General features: G+C 53.0%; 1 protein-coding gene across 1 annotated transcript; it reads right to left on the reverse strand.

Moving 5' to 3' along the window:
- Positions 1-2,972: 2,972 nt before the first annotated feature.
- Positions 2,973-10,651, reverse strand: Plpp2 (phospholipid phosphatase 2). Its single transcript, XM_027419475.2, is given in 7 exon segments — positions 2,973-3,725; positions 3,727-3,833; positions 4,026-4,202; positions 4,384-4,441; positions 6,979-7,253; positions 7,385-7,536; positions 10,488-10,651. Coding segments are annotated over 7 exon segments (960 nt in total). The 5' UTR covers positions 10,540-10,651; the 3' UTR covers positions 2,973-3,586.
- Positions 10,652-16,621: the final 5,970 nt, after the last annotated feature.

Below are 16,621 nucleotides of genomic sequence, written 5' to 3' on the forward strand. Positions count from 1 at the left end.
TGGCACCACTCACCATGGGCTAGGCCCTCTCACACTGCCTTACAGCTGGATCTCATGGAGTCATTTCCTCAACCGAGGTTCCTTCCTCTCTAATGACTCTAGCTTGTGTCAAGTTGACACACAAAATCAGCCAGTACAATAAAGAAGCCAAAATTATACAATGGGAAAAAGAAAACATCTTCAACAAATGGTGCTGGTCTAACTGGATGTCTGCATGTAGAAGAATGCAAATAGATCCCTATCTTTCACCCTGCACAAAACTCAAGTCCAAGTGAATCAAAGATCTCAACAGACCAAAACCAGATCCACTGGACCTTATAGAAGAGAAGGTGGAGAGGAACCTTGAATTAATTGGCACAGGGGAAGCTTCCTGAACAGAACATTGTTGTGCTGACTAGTCTTGTGTCAACGTCACACAAACTAGATTTATATGAGAGGAGAGAACCTCAATAGGAAAAATGCCTCTATAAGATCAGGCTGCACATACCCCTGTAGGGTATTTTCATAATTAGTGATTGATGGGGGAGGGCACAGCCCATTGTGAATATGACCATCCCTGGACTGGTGGTCCTGGGTTCTATAAGAAGGCAGGCTGAGCAATCCATTAAGCAGCACCCTCTATGGCCTCTGCATCAGCTCCTGCCTCCAGGTTCCTGTCCTACTTGAGTTCCTGTCCTGACTCCCTTCGATGATGAGCAGTAATGTGGAAGTGTAAGCTAAATAAACCCTTCCCTCCCCAACTTGTGCTTTGGTCAAGTTGGTGTTTCATTGCAGCAATACAAACCCTGACTAGGACAATTTTTAACACAGGTACTAAGATCAGCAATTAATAAATGGGACCTCATTAAACTGAAAAGCTTCTCAGCATTCACAGGGCCTGTACAGTGATGGGGGATGTCCTTCTTGTATATATGCTTCTCTTATTGGTTGATTTATAAAACACTGTTTGGCCAATGAGGCAGGAAAATAGGCAGGACTAGAAAACGGGGAGAATTCTGGGAAAGGTAGGCAGAAGGAGCCTGCCAAAGACAGTCGCCATGTAGCCCACCGGGAAGATAGGATGCACCAGGTGTTTTCCGGTAAGATAAGACCACATGGAAATACTTACATTAATAAAATGGGTTAATAAGACAGGGCTAGCCAGTAAGAAGCCCTAACTATTGGCCAACAGTTTAATAATTAACATAGCATCCGTGTGTTTATTTGGGGCTGAGAAGGGCGGCGGGACCTGGAGGGATCGTACAGGTCTGCACCAGGTCTTCTGCCTACACATCATGGATTCCAGGTTACTGTCTTTATGAGATTCCTGAGTGTGAGAACAAGTGGGCCTCTGCCTTTGAACTGTCTTTTGGGCTCTTCTCCTTCTGTTTGTCTTATCCAACTCTGACATGTTAGTTTTCATTTTTTATTATCGTATTTTATGTTGTTGGCACCCCTCAGAAGCCTGTTCTTTTCTAATGAGAGACAGAAAAGGGGTGTGTCCAGGAGAGGACGTGGGGAGGGACTAGGAGTAGGGGAAACCATAATCAGGATATATTATGAGAAAAAAATCTGTTTTCAATAAAAAATAAAGAAATTATTTTATTATTTTCTTTTTTAAGTGTGTGGGGTTAGGAGGGTTGTAGGTGCATGTAAAAATGCAGTGCCTGTAGAGGCCAGAAGGGGGCAGAAGATACCCCTGGAGGTGGCGTTACAGGCAGTCCGGAGGCAGTCAACATGGGTTGCCATGTACTCTAGCCACTGTGCCATCTCTCCAGGCCTGCTTTGTTTTTTAAATAAAGAATCTCTCTCTCTCTAGGGGCTTGAGAGAAGGGTGTCATTAGCACATCTCTCCAAAACATGAGACCCTAAGTTTGGATCCCCAGGAGCAATGATGTAATGCCAGCAATGGAAGGCAGAGACTAGAGGATGCCTGTAAGCCAACAGCCATCTGCACTGGCCTACTTGGTGGACTTCAGGCCAATGAGAGACCTTCTCTCAAACAAAGAGTGGAAAGCATCTAAGGATTGACACTCAAGGTTACCCTCTGACCTCCACATGCAGGCACATGAACTCTCACGGATTTGTACACAAGAGTCACTCGAGCCCGGGCTGATCTCACACTCACGGGATAGGATCCTACCTCAGCCTCCCCAGTGCTGGTGTCACAGGTGTGTGCCCCACACCCACTGTGCTTGCTAATCTCAATTCTTTACCAGTCTGACAGGCAGACATTGGTTCCTGGTGGAGGCCCAGCTTAGCTGCTGGCTGGCCAAGCAGAGCCCTACTGTGCTCCAAACATGAAGTTACTTTCTCACTGGGGCCTTCTGACTGTAATGGACCAGCTAGTTCCTATAGGAACCTGGCGTACAGGACACTGGCTGGGAGACTCTGGCAGGCAGGCATTTAACCAAAAGGATCCCCATGAAAATATGGAAAAGCAGGCTGTGTCAGTCACTGAACACACAGCTACCAAGTACTGCAGCACCCAGCATGCTCCCTAGACTGGGCTGATGGCTCTCAGTGTCTGCCAATGGCATCTGGGGTCATGGTGACCCAGTCCTGACCCAGCCTCTAGTGAAAGAAAGGAAATGGGAGTGCCCCTAACTGCCCTCCTCCATGCTCTCTGACCCAAGGACCTAAGGAGCCTGCCCATTCCCAGAAAGACACACCTTGTCCTGGGATACAGCCCTCCTGATGCCTCTAGGAGACTGGCAAGGCACCCTGGGAGCCTCCTCGGGCATTTGGTAACATGGTTCACAAAGGGTCTCTGTGTTCTAAAGTGGACCCGGCAGAAGCATCCAATACACACCCAGGAAGGCCACAGTGGCTATAAGGCCTCCATTTTGGCCTGTTATACAGAACACCCAGGCCAGCTCTCATCCCCTAAGTCAATACTAAAACTGGGCAGGTCCAACACAGGGCACTGGGAAACAGGCAATGCAGCAGAGCCCTGTCACCAGGAGAGCATAAAAATCAACACTCGGGACAGAAACGTTTGGTACAAAGTTTATAACTCACCCTCCCATGAAAAAGCAACTTTAAGTGTTCTGAAATAGATGGGAATGGCAGACCCAGGACCCACTTCCAAAGCCTGGCTACATATCTGGTCCATGTGGGCAGAGTAGAGGCAGGACTGGACATCAAATTGAGGGAGGGCTTGGAGGCCTCGAGCAGGAATCTTCTACAGGCTTGAGAACAGGATTCAGACCCAAAGCCACGTGTGACCTTTCAGGCAACCCGGGCAGACCAAGGGTTAGTAGCCTTTTTTTACACTTGTGATCCCTGCCCCAAGCCCAGGCCAACTGCCCCACGCAGACAAAGGGCTCATCGTCTGCAGGTCTGTCAGGGAGGGTGCTGACTTCATGTGCTGTCTCAGACCCGACCATTCCTGGGGCCATACAGGGATGACCCTCCTCGGAAAGCCCTTGGTGGAGGGAGACAGCTCTCAGAGCAGGGCCTCATCTTTTACAGGCCATGTGTTTACATATGTTTACATATGTTTACAGGCATATGTTCCTGGAGCACACACAGTGCATATATATGTCCCTGAATGGACCCTGTCCATACTCAGGGCTAGCCAGGCACCCAAGACTCTAGTCAATGGTCACCAGCCGGGACCCTGGGGCAGCTCCAAAGCCAGTAGTGCCTGACCAGGGCCAAGGGGCCAACACATGACTGGCCCACAGGTGGCTTCCCAGCTTCCAAAGCAGGAAGAGACTGGGTACTCATAGTGGCTAAGATCCATCGCCGAGAGTCAGTGTCAGTGACAGACTGGGCTTGCGCTGGGGTTCCTCATCCTCCTGGCAGGACTGGGGCGGCCGGGATTTGAAGAAGTCTGAGACATATCGGACCTGTGGGGGAGGGGAAGACAGTGAGTGAAGCCAGAGGATGACGACCAGAGGGAAAGCCAAGAGGGTTGGTTGTAAAGTAGGTGGGGCCAGTGGTGGGGAAAGCTGGGGGCGGGGCAGACCAGCAGGCAGAGGTCACAGGAACACTGGGGTCAGGCAGAACAGGTCTTATAGGACGAGGCAGGCAGGGCTCACCGTGAGGCAGGCCACCAAGGCTCCTTGCAGGAGGCCGACGAGGACATCACTCCAGTGGTGCTTGTGGTCAGACACTCGGGTGTAGCCCACATAGATTGCAAAGGCCACCAAGAAGAACTGAACCGTGGGCCTCAGCAGCCGTGCCCACTTCCAGCAGAGCCGGGCCTGCACATACAGCTGTCGGGGCATCAGCCTGCATCAGCTGGGCCCGTGGGTGTCCACACCCTACCCAGCCCAGCTCAAGAGTCATAAACCCCCCTACCCTCAGTGTCTCATCCACATATCCCATTGTGCAGTGGGGAAGACCCAGGGAAGGGGTGCCTGAGTTAGGTTCCCCGGGAAGGAGGTAGACACTCACCGCCAGGAACAGCATGCAGTACATGCCAAAGGAGGAGTGCCCGGAGTAAAAGGACAGCCTGGGAGGGAGGACAGCCGGTCAGCGGTACCCGGAAGGCAGAGCCAGGAGCTCCTTGGGGAGCAGCCACAGAGGGGTGCAACTCTAAACTATGGGAAGCAGGGCTAGAGAAATGGCTCTGCTGTTAAGGCCCTGACTGATTTTGCAGAGGACCCAAGTTCAGTTCCCAGTACCTACATCCTGCTGCTCACAACTACCAGGAGATCTGATGCCTCTGAAGGCACCTGCACTCATGTGCCAGAGCATACACACACACACTAAAAATACATCATCTTTAAGATCTACTTATTTGCTGGGCATTGGTGGTACACGCCTTTAATCCCAGCATTCAGGAGGCAGAGGCAGGTGGATCTCTGTGAGTTCGAGACCAGCCTGGTCTACAAGAGCGAGTTCCAGGACAGCCTCCAAAGCCACAGAGAAACCCTGTCTCAAAAATAAAAAATAAAAAAAAATTCTACTTATTTTTATTTTTATGTATATGGTGTTTTGTTTCCAGCTATGTCTATGTACCACATATATGCAGTGCCTACCAGTGGTCAGAAGGGGGCATCGGAAGTTACAAATGGCTGTGAGCTGCCTTGGGGGTTCTGAGAATCTAACCCAGGTCCTCCGGAAGAGAAGCCAGTGGTCTTAACCGCTGAGCCCTCTCTCCAGCCTCTTAACCTGAAGGGAGGCTTGCACACAGGACTTTCCATCAGGGAGGGGACGTCTCATTTCCTCACTCTCACTTCACCAACTCCAACCCCCACCTGCTCCTGGAGCAGGCATGGCCAGCAGGACCACATTGTGGGTGGCAGTCACCCAATACTGCCACTGTCACCCAATGCCATCATGGCCACTGATGTGACAACAGGTGGTCCGAGTACTGACCATCACCTCACCTTACAAAGATATTAGTCTCCACTGCCTCAGAGCTTGAGCAGCAGCCCACAAGCTATGCCTGGGAGGTTCAGAAGGGACAAGCATCCTCAGAGCACCCACAGAGCCACTTCATAATCTTGGCAGACAAAATAAGGCTAAAGCTAGCTCCACCCCTAGCTCCACCCCAGGACCCAGAAAACAAAAGAGAAATGGATGTCCAATCCTGCTGACCATAGACCCTCACAACAGCATGGCTGTCCACTAAATAAACAGTGACCACACTGTCCATTCTCCCCTGTAACTCGGTGTTAGAGAGACTTGTATGCATGCAGAGGAAACGTGTACGCACACACACACACACGCACACACACACACACACACACACACACACACACACACACACACCATGGCTAATAAACAGAAGTTGTCTAAGGACCTGGGAAGATGGTTAGTAAGTAATGTGTCTGCTTTGCAAGCATGAGAATCTGAGTTCCATCCCTAACACTCGTGTAAAAAGGGAGGTGTGTGCTGCAGCCCATAGTGTGTGGCACATGGGACTGGGGTGCTGAAAACAAAAGGATCTCTGGATCTCTGGATCTTGTTGGCCAGTCTAGAACTGCACAGCTCCAGGTTCAGTGAGAGGCCTTGTCTTAAAAATAAATGTGGAGAGGGACTGGAGTTGTGGCTCTGGGGTTAACAGCACTTACTGCCCTTGCAGAGGACCAGGGTTCAGTTCCCAGACCCACATAGCAGCTCACAACCACTTGGAACTCCAGTTCACAGGGATCTCGTGCCCTCTTCAGACCTCCATGGGCTCCTGCACAAATGTAGTGTATATACACACATGCAGGAAAACACGTATACACACAATTACATATATACGGTGGAGAGCAATTGAGGAGGAGAACACTTCCATTGACTGACTATTGGTCCTCACACGTATGTGGACACAAACACACACACATGAAGCAGTCCATGAGGAGACACAAGCACCAAGCTTAGGGACAGACACTGCAACCAGTCACTGGAAATATCCAGAGATGAGAACATCTGTGAGACAGAAGGAACAGAAGCCAAGAAGACATCCTATGCTGGTCATGGGGACACAAGTCTGTCACCCCAGCACTCAAGAGACTGAGGCAGGAAGATGAGACGTTTGAGGTCATTCTGGGCTACACAGTGAAATCCTGCCTCAAAAATCTAAAATTGCATCATGGATGTGGAAATGTCATTAGTACTGAGAGTGAAAAGGCACTGGAAGGCCTGACAGCTGATCAGAGCCAACGGAGAGAGGAGTGGAGATTACAGAGCCAGGGTGTGAGACACATAGGCCATACCAAGCTTGAACAGCAGGGCTTAGAAGAGCAGGACCAGCAGGGAAATGGTGCTGCCAGCAAATAAGCTCACCACAAAGGACCCTGAAGAGGCAATAGCAGTCACAGTAGATCCCTCAGTACTTGCCTCAAGGGGCAGAAGGCAGTCGCCCAACCTCTTCAGGGCAAGCCACTTCCTCCCAGACAAATGAACCCTGCCCACTTAATTACCTGCCCTGCCAAAGACACAGAAGAAGACCCATGGCCACCTCCCCTGCCTGCCTACTAGACAGGTTTTCTCCATTCACCAAGCTCCAGACTTCTCCTTCCTCAGAGCCTTGCCTGGGCTTCAGCTGGTACCCACCTGGCCTCAGTGACATTGGCAGGGCTGCCTCTGCACACCTCCAGCTGCACATAGCCGGAACAGTTGACCCGGCTCCAGTCGGGGTCACAGACAGCCAAGAAGCTGGGTCGCAGACGGCCAATCATGTACTTGGCCAGGTCAGTCAGAGACTGGCTCACAGCGGCCCCAAACAGGAAGGTCCCCAGCACCTTGTAGATGGCAGCCACATAGTTGTTGAAGTCAGAGCGTGAATAGAGACGCTCTGTGTACACCAGGTAGGCCTCCCCCGATGAGACCTGCCAATGGAACAGGTTACAGAGCACTGGGCAGACACTGCTCCCTCCGTACCCATCGGTTGGGGAGCTGAGCCCTACATACCTCAGGGCAGAGCTGACCCAGCCCCCACCCAAGCACTTTTGTGCCTTACAAGGATGACAGTGGCTGTGATGATGACCCCGGCCATGAGTCCATGGGTGATTGTGTCTGGACGGTACGGGTACCGGATGGAGTCATCGCCGCAGTAAAACCCTCGTTTGTATGGTGTGTTCACCAGGGTCAGGATGATGAAGGGCAGAGAGGCTGTGGGAAGCCAAGGAAGGTACATGGTTCTCCACAGAGCAAATCCCTACCCACGTGTTATCTGCTCTAGTATCATGGCCGCTTCGCCATGACCCCACTGGAAACACTCCAGTGCCCTTTTTTCTTTTCATTCAGCCACAGTTCTCCCTCTCAACTCTGCTCCCCCCACCACCTCCCTCCCCAGCCCACCCCAATCCACTCCTTCTCATGGGTAAGGGCATGAGAAGTCAACAAACCCCAATTGCCATCATAGGGCCTTCAACCTGTAATTGATGGAACCCAGACCCAGAGATCCACAACCAAGCAGCAGGCTGAGCTCTGGGAATCCAGTTGAAGAGAGGGAGGAGGGAATATATGAGCAAGGGAGGTCAAGATCATGGTGGAGAAATCTACAGAGACAGCTGAACCAAGCTCATGGAAACTCATGAACTCCAGACTGTACTAGGCCCTTGGTATGTGGGCGACAGTTGTGAACCTTAGACTAGCTAAGGGGCCCCTGGCATAGGACCGTGATACAAACCTGGTACATGAGCTGGCTTGTTGGAGCCCAGCCATTGAGCAGCTCTACCCTGATGTGCTCTGGCCTCACTTCAGGCCTCCCTAGAGCTGACTCAGCACCAGGGACCAAAGCCTCTACACACACACACACAAACACACACACACACTGCAAGCACAGTGACTCCCTCCCATCTCATTCCAGCACCCTCCTGATGAGCCACCCATGGATGGGGTCACTGTTGCTATTCATAGCTCCTATCCTGTGTAGAACCACATAGTCACCTTAGTGACAGTTAGTTGGACTGTCCCATCTGCATAGGAACACCAAGGGACCTTCTGTGTTCGGGGTGGGGCCCTGGAGACTGCTCACTGCCTGGGAAGGTAAGATCATCTAGTGACACAGAGTTAGACTGGAGGGCTGTCTCCCACAGCAAGGGCACAGCCTGAAGGCCATCCCTAGAGTGTCTGGTCTTTTTACTGTTCATTGATGTTTTGCCTATATGTTATAGACAATTGTGAGCTGACACATGGGTGCTGGGAATTGAACCTGGATCTTCTGGAAGAGCAGTCAGTGTTCTTAAGTGCTAAGCTGTCTCTCCAGCCCTGAGTCTCTGCTTCTTTTTTTTTTTTTCCTCTCTTTTTTCTTTTTTCTTTTTTCTTTTTTTGGCTTCATTCCAAGTTCTGAGCCAATGCCAGCTGCACACTTGACAAGATGGACCCAGCCCTGGATGTGGGCTGGGAAGCTCAGACCAAAGCCCAGAGACACAGACACTCTTGGAAAATAACCTGGCAGTCAAGCTGTGAACAGAGCTGCAACCTGGAGCCTCCAACCAAGGGTGGCTGGGAGGTGAGAGCCAGTCACAAGAATAGGACAGTGGATAGCACCTTGTTCCACAGGCACAGGTACACAGACACCCCAAAGAGGCAAACCTGGGCAAGTGCCCTGTGAACAGGAAAGTTGGGTGTGGCGGGCTCGACAGGCGTGGCTTTCAGGTCCTGAATGCCAGGAGAACACAAGGAGATGAACCTCCCCTCAGTATGCAAAGGGGAAACTGAGGGGCCCAGAAAACAATCCCTGACAGGGGCTGGTCCATCACAGTTCCGGAGGGCACATGATCCAAGGAGATACTAACATCATGAGGCTAAGAGGTGGAGCTAAAAAGGATGACAGACTCAGTGTCTCCTGGGAGGGGCTAAGCTTCATGACTGTGAGAGAAGGCTTGAAGGAGAAGAGATCAGAGGACACGAGGAGATGGCAATGAAGGAGAAGAGAGGATGAGGAGAGGGGAGAGGGTGAGAGAAGAGAGTAAAAAAAGGGGGGGAAGGGGTGAGAGGAAACAGAGATGAGGTCAGAGGAAACCGGAAATCCCTTATCTTGTTCATAGAAGGCAGCTACGTAAAAGAGTATGGTGACATCATCATGGAAGACAACTGGATTCAGCCAATCTGCTTACTGGACATCTCAGGCAGACCACAGCCACAGGGTCTGGGGACCTAAAAGCCCTGTGCATGGCTGGGCTGCATGGCAGGTGTGAGCCAGGACTGACTCCCAGCTATACCCACTCCTCTCCTCCCACCTTCCGTGGGCATCTTTAGGGGACGCTGTCCCCACCAATGCCTCCCTATCAGCACCAAAAGCCTGTGCTGACTAAGGGGAACAACAGGCTGGCATTGGCCTCCTCCTTCCTGCAGTGACTCCGGGTAGCTCCGCCTCTGGGGACCCAGGACTTTCCAAGGAAAAATGTAAACTATTTCCAAGTCCTCCAGTACCTGGCACACGGTTAAAGCAACAGACATGCTTTAATAAACCCGTACAGTCAAACAGGGTGCCCAAGGCTCGGGGATGTCCCACGGGGCCTCCTTGGTTGCCAAAAAGCAAAGCTGAGTAGAGTATCCTTCCGGGCTACGGAAGATGGGCCGAGAGGGAGATGCAGAATGGGGGAAGACAGACGACACCCTGTCACCGCCTTCGGGGTAGGATCCAGCCACAGTCCCCTGGGCCCCGAACAAACACTTGCCCTTTGTTCGCGCCTGGGGGGGTTCGGAATGCTCCTCCCCGCGGCCTGAACCGGACTGGCAGGTTTGTCTGTGTGAGCCTGGCCGTCCCCGCCTCCCGGGGGCACCGTGCTGGACCTTGGCCACGGGTCACTGGCCTGCAGGGTCCTGATGCCGCCCCGCCCGTGTGAGTCACACCGCCCCGAGGCACTGGAGCGACTTCCTGCTGCCGGGACCCCCGCCCCCAGCACACACACACACTCACACACACCGGGAACAGCCACAGGTAGACAGGCAGCCCGGATCCCGCCAAGAGCCCAGGAGGGATGGTAGGGCGCGCAGAAAGAAGTAGGAAGCGCCGGTCACCATTGTCCGCATCCAGAACGCATACTGGCAGGAGGCACCGAGGGAGCGTGGACCTGGGAGAGAGTTCCCGCACCCGGTCCCGAGACTCTTACCGACCAGCACGCACAGCACGTCCAGCAGCACGAAGACCCACCTCCGCTCCATGTCGCCCCCTCCCAGGGACGCCCGCGACCCCCGCTTGTCCCAGCTGTTCCGGAGCGTCCCAGCAGCCCCAGGATCACATGGCCATGGAAAGTGCCCGGCCCAGGGAAAGGGCTGGGCTTGACGAAAGGGCCGGGGCGAGGCGAAGGCGGGGCTGGGGCAAGGCGTGGCACAAAAGAAAGAGCAGAGGCAGGAGGAACAGGCAGGAGAGGGCGGAGACCCTGAGGGGTGTGTTTGCTACCTTGACCCGGGCGTGGAGGGCAGGGACTTCGGGGCTGGGAGGGGTCTCAGGACAAACAAGTCTCTAGGCTGGCATTCTGGTATCTCCGGGCTGAGTATAGGGCTCCAAAGCTGAGCATAGGGCTGAGTATAGGGTCTTCCAGCTGGAGTCTTCTGGCTGGGAGCGGCCACCAAATCTCTAGGTAGTAGGCTGGAGGTCACCCAAGTGTGCCCAGCACTTGGGCGGGGTTCTGCAGTTGTAATAAGGAGTTGAGGGTAGGGCAAGCCAACAATCACCTGGGCAGCACAAAGCTCACACACTCGGGAGTTGATCTCCTCAGCCTTTCCAAGAGAGGGAATCTGCACTGGACCCTCTAACACCTCTAAAACCAATAAGCACCGCAGCATGGGGTGACCGGGCTCAGGCAGAGACCCTCAGGCAGAGACCCTCTAAGCTAAGATCTTGTAGTCCCTGGCAGGTTAAAAGGTTCCTTGACACTTCGTGGAGGGAGGTTCAGGGTCAGTATCATGCCCCTGCTGTGTCCACTCTAGGGACCGACCACCACAGAGAATCTGAGGTTGACCCATGAATGGGCCCCAGCCTACCCTGTCCTGGGAGTGTCCTGGAGCCCTGGGCAGAGGACACTTGAGAGCCAAGGGCTTGTGGACTCAGGAAAGGAAGTCCAGGCTCCCAATACCCACTGTGGGCTGTGACCATGTGAAGGTGTAAGAGGCCACCGCATAAAGCCTCCACTCCAGAGATCATTGCAGCATTGGTGGCCACTGTTCTCCCAACATAGGGCTGTGTTTCAAGATGTTTAAGACTTGAGGACAGCGGAGGGCAGGAGAAGGACAGCTCCTGGATGAAAGTCCAGAATTCCTGCTGACCTGCTCCTGCGGGATGTCACCTAGGGTAGAGCTGTCCTGAAAGGTCCTGAGAGAACCCATGTGCCTGCTCTTTGGTGCTAGGAGGAGGCAGCACACAGTGACCTGTTTGTGGGTAGAGAGTCCCTGCACCCTAGAAGTGTCATTAAAGTTGGCAGGCAGCACCTTCAACATACAGTAACCTGCCAACCACTAGGGCTGGACAAGGACTGTGCAGAAACCTGGCTCCAGGTCTTCGTCTGTGTCCATGCCCTCCCCTACCTATGCCACAGGCCTGACCCTTAAAAGACAAGGGCATTCCTTGGTGAACTGGGCCATGATTGACAGGACTCTATCTGAGGACACTCTGAGGAGAGCCCCCCCCCCCCCGCCCCGACTCCATCATTCGATCACACCACCCAGCCATCCATCTAGAGCACATGACTCAGGTGCCAGGGTTCTATCTGCGACATATGTGGCCTGTCTCCTGGCCCCTGACAACTCGAATGAATGATAGCATCCTTCCTGCCCCCCTTTAACCTCTGTTTACCTGTGACCTAACCATAACAAGGTCTTAGCAGGTCAGGGTAACACTGCAATTCTGTGATGTTAGGGTCCCTTACTGAATGCCTACTGCATGGTGAGAGGAGAGCCAGAAAAGAGGTGATGGAGGAGACTGGGGCACTGGGCACGGAGAAGAGGATGGGGCAAGGACGCTCCCGAGGGAAGAAGGCTGGAAGAGGGTGGGTAGGAGGAGGACCGAAGGTGGAAGGGAGGCAGACTGGAGGAGGGAGGGGCTGGAGAAGGTGAGGCTGGAAGAGAGTGAGGAAGGAAAAGGGATGTGGCTGGAGGACTAACAGGAGGAGGGCGGAAGCTGGGGGATGAGAGGGAGGAGGGCGGAAGCTGGGGGATGAGAGGGAGGAGGGAGGAAGCTGGGGGATGAGAGGGAGGAGGGAGGAACTGGAGGATGAGAGGGAGGAGGGAGGAACTGGAGGATGAGAGGGAGGAGGGCGGAAGCTGGAGGAGGCTGAGAGAACAGGCTGGAGAAGGGCTGAGGCTGAAAGAGCGTGAGGATGCTGTTTGTTGATGGAGAAAACAGGGTCTGGAGGAGGGCTGTGGCCTGCGGAGTGTGAGGAAGGAGGAGGGTGAGGCTAGAAAGGATGAATGGGAAGGGGAGGGTAGAGGATCTGGAGCCTGGATAAGCAGCGAGGCTGTGGGAGAGATGAGCCTTCATGGACTCTTTCTCCCGTCCTTCCCCTCTTGGGAGGATTTGGGTCAGTTGCTAAAAATCCTTGGGCAGTATCAGCATTAAAACCTTGTAGAGGTGGCAAAAATTAGGATTAAGGTTAGGATTGGGGTCATGGCTCCTAATCCATTACCAGCATGACCACACAGTGAGGACCTTCCCTAGCAGAATTCTCCCACCAGGCCATGCTGAGCCAAGCTGCCTAACCAGTAGAGGAGCATGGGCTGGGAGCCTGGCCTTCCCCTGGGGCACAGGAGACTTGACTAGTCCTGCTGTCTTGCTAGCTTCCTGCTCCCACAGGGCATTGTTGGTCCAGGGCAATGGAGCTCAGGGTTAGCTCTGGCCCTGGGGACTCATGGCTACTGAGGCATCAGTGTCTCTCTGAAGGAATGCTGGGAAGTGAGCAGAGGGATCTACGTGTATTAGACACCACTCATATACACACAGCCTTGGCTCCCCATTTCTCTGTTTCAGTGCCTCCCTCCCACAGTCAGGGTTAGGGTCCCACATGATCTGATGCAAGCAAGATGCAGACCAAGGCAGGAAATTTGGGTGCATTCCTGAAGACAGACCCTGCAGCCTAGGTGCTCTGGAGATCAGCAGTTAGAAATAGGGTCAAGCAAGCAGCGGGCAGCCTGAAGAGTGGGGACCCGATGTACTGTGGAACTGGCCTTCTGCTGTCCCTGAGCCCTCACCCCACGCCAGTCACCTGCAGGGCCCAGGCTGTGCATCTCCTGCCCTTGGCCCAGCTGCTCCCCTGCTCGAGAGCATCAGGAAGCAGTGGCTGGACAATGCACAGACCACCAGCATGCAGGGGACCAGAGATGGCTGAGCAGAGCACAAGTGTACCAGTAACAGTGGATAACACAGCAGTGGTGAACTGTCAGACACAGGACATGTGTGAGCTCTTGCTTCAGCTCCCACACCTCTCTTCAGACATGGCTACCTCCTTCCCTGCTGCTGCTCACAATGGGCAAGGGACTCCATGGCAGATAGAAGAGGGTTGAGTCTACTATCTAGAGATAGATACTTTGGTGGCCCGGTTGCCATTACACATCCCTGCTGGCATGAATGATAGGTGTCTTTCTGACGGTCAGACCTCCATAGAAGCAGAGCTTCACACCCACAGTGGACCACCTGCCCTCAGTTTGCAGCACCCCCCCCCCATGAGTGTGTCTCTGGAAATCTACACTGAGGCTCTACACATCCCCCTCAATCACCACTTCCGTCATGCCTCATGCCAGCCACAAGGCCTGGATCCAGGCAATGCCAGTCTTTGATGACTGCCTGGGTGGGGCTGCTGGATGAAGCAAACAAAAAGGCAAAGCCCAGAGGGTCAGAGTAGCACGGCAATAAGCCATTATCAGCAGAAACGTAATTCTTATCCATCATGGGAATCTGAATACCCGAATTTTACCTGGTGACACCATCAAGGGAGCTATAGGCTGGGAGACTGAAGACCACTGAGAAGTGAACAGAAGTTTAGACAACAGAGTCAGGCCTGGGCCCATCATATCCCAGAGCTCTGACCAAGCCAGAAAGCCTGAGGCTCAGGGCAGTAGAGGGCCCAGATCCTCTAGCACCAGGAGCCTTTCGCCCTCCTCCAAGGCTGTCTCAAGAAGCCCCATCCAAGCTCTCTCAAGCCAACATCCACTTGCTCGAGCCAGCACAGACTCCCAGACTTGTACACAAAAGCCTTCATCCCAGTGCAAAGAGGCCTGGTCCTGAGGGAGGTTCTGGCCTGAGGTATGGGCTGAGTGCAGGGACAGCACTGGTAGGAACGGCCTGCAACCATTTGAATTCACGAGGGTGGCCTGGCATCTGCCCCAGCTGCAGATGGCGAGGGCTGGTGGCCCAGCTCTGCTCCCTAAGTCTTCAGTGCCCCTTACAAAGCAGACACAGATGCTGACTGACAAGCACTGACATCACCAGTCAGCAGGACAGAGCTCAGGGTGGCTCCTCCTGATCCTGGCCCACCTTGTGTCCCAACCTAAACTGGTCCCCCAACACCCTCCCAGGCTCACTACAACCTCTCTGGATTTCCAGACCTCTTGGCCTAGAAGAGTGTTCTATAGCTGGTCCAATGCTCCCCAAAACCATGCACGGCATGCCAGACACAGCAACCACTCTTCTCAACTGTCCCTGCACACTCAAACAGAAAATCCCATCTCACTATGCCTATGAGACCCAAGAAATCTCACCCAAGGATCTGTTGGCAGGGCTAGAATGACTCAGGACTTCCACAGAGGACAGCAGGGCTGCCAGCCACAAACCAGGCAGTATGGGAAACAGGGTGACCCGTTCCCACCAGCCTCCCAAGACTGATTTACTTGGCTACACCACATTTAAGACTCACATCCTCCACCACAAGAAAAATCACAGTATCACCTAACCAGGACTCCTAGACACCAAGAGGCTGAGCCAACCAGAGCACCTGCATGAGTCTGACCTAGGCCCTCTGCTTATGTTACGGTTGTGTAGCTTTGTCTTGTGAGACTCCTAACAATGGGAATGGGGCTGTCTCTAACTCTGTTGCCTACTTTTGGGACCCTTTTTCTCCTGGGTTGCTTTATCCAGCCTTAATACGAGGGTATATGCCTAGTCTTATACTACTGTAACTTGATATGCCAGGTTTGGTTAATATCCATGGGAGGCCTGCTCTTAAGAGAAACAGAGGAGTGGATGGAGGATGATGGAAGGAGAGAAGGGACTGGGAGGGGAGGAGAGAGGGAGAGATGTAATATGGGAGAAAAACAAAAACAAAAAACTCAAGTCCTCAGAAACAGCCGGACAGGAAGCAAAGCTGATGTGGAAGTGAACTGAGAGGATGAGACAAGCGGGTACAGCCTTCTACCCCCCCCAAATCTGCAATTACGGGGCTTGTCTAAAATACAGGTACGCTGGACATGGTGGCTCTACAACCGTGTTCGGGTGGAAGCTTCACCCCAGCCCCTGGCATCCATAAACCCAGAGTCTGGGATGTTCTGGCGGAAGCTTCATCCCAAGACCCCTCTCATCTCTCTCCAAACCCCCCTGCATTCATATAGCCTGCCAAGTAACAACCCTTCCCCCAAAGATGCTCAAAACGACTCCCATAGGGTATTTAAACTGTCCCCCAGAAAATAGACTGGTTTTCCGGTATCTCTTTCCTGTCTCCTCTCTGGGGGAGGCTGGAAAATCATCCAGGAGCATGGTGTCCACTAAACGTGGGCTTTTCTAGTTTGGTTTGATTTGGTCTGATTCGGATTGCTGCATCGGTGGAGAGGCTTATCGAGGTGCAGAAACTTCACCCAGTACTCAGGAAACTGAGAAAGAGGAATAAGCAAAAACTTGAGGCCAGCCTGGGCTTTGCAGCAAGTATGGGGATAGTGTGGACTAAAAACAATGAACTAAAAGTAGGGCTAGATACAGATAGCTGGCTCAGCAGCTTGACTGCTAATCAGGGACTCACAAGATGGGGAGAACCAACTCCCCCAGGTTGTTCCCTGACCTGCCATGACATACACGCATCCACTGATACATATACACACAAATAAACAGAAAAACATGGCTGGAAATATGTTCATGGTACACAGCTCGTCATGTAAAAGGCCTCAGGACAGATAGACAGACAGACATGGTCACGGACACACACACACACACCCAGCCCTCTCCGTCCAAGCATAATGGCAAGTTCCAGACCAACCTGGTCTACAGAGTTTGAGGCATCTTAAGCTACACAGCAAGACCCTGTCTGTAATCAACACAGAAAAACCA

This window comes from Cricetulus griseus, chromosome 5 (genome assembly GCF_003668045.3).
Source record: "Cricetulus griseus strain 17A/GY chromosome 5, alternate assembly CriGri-PICRH-1.0, whole genome shotgun sequence".
Lineage (NCBI taxonomy): Eukaryota > Metazoa > Chordata > Mammalia > Rodentia > Cricetidae > Cricetulus > Cricetulus griseus.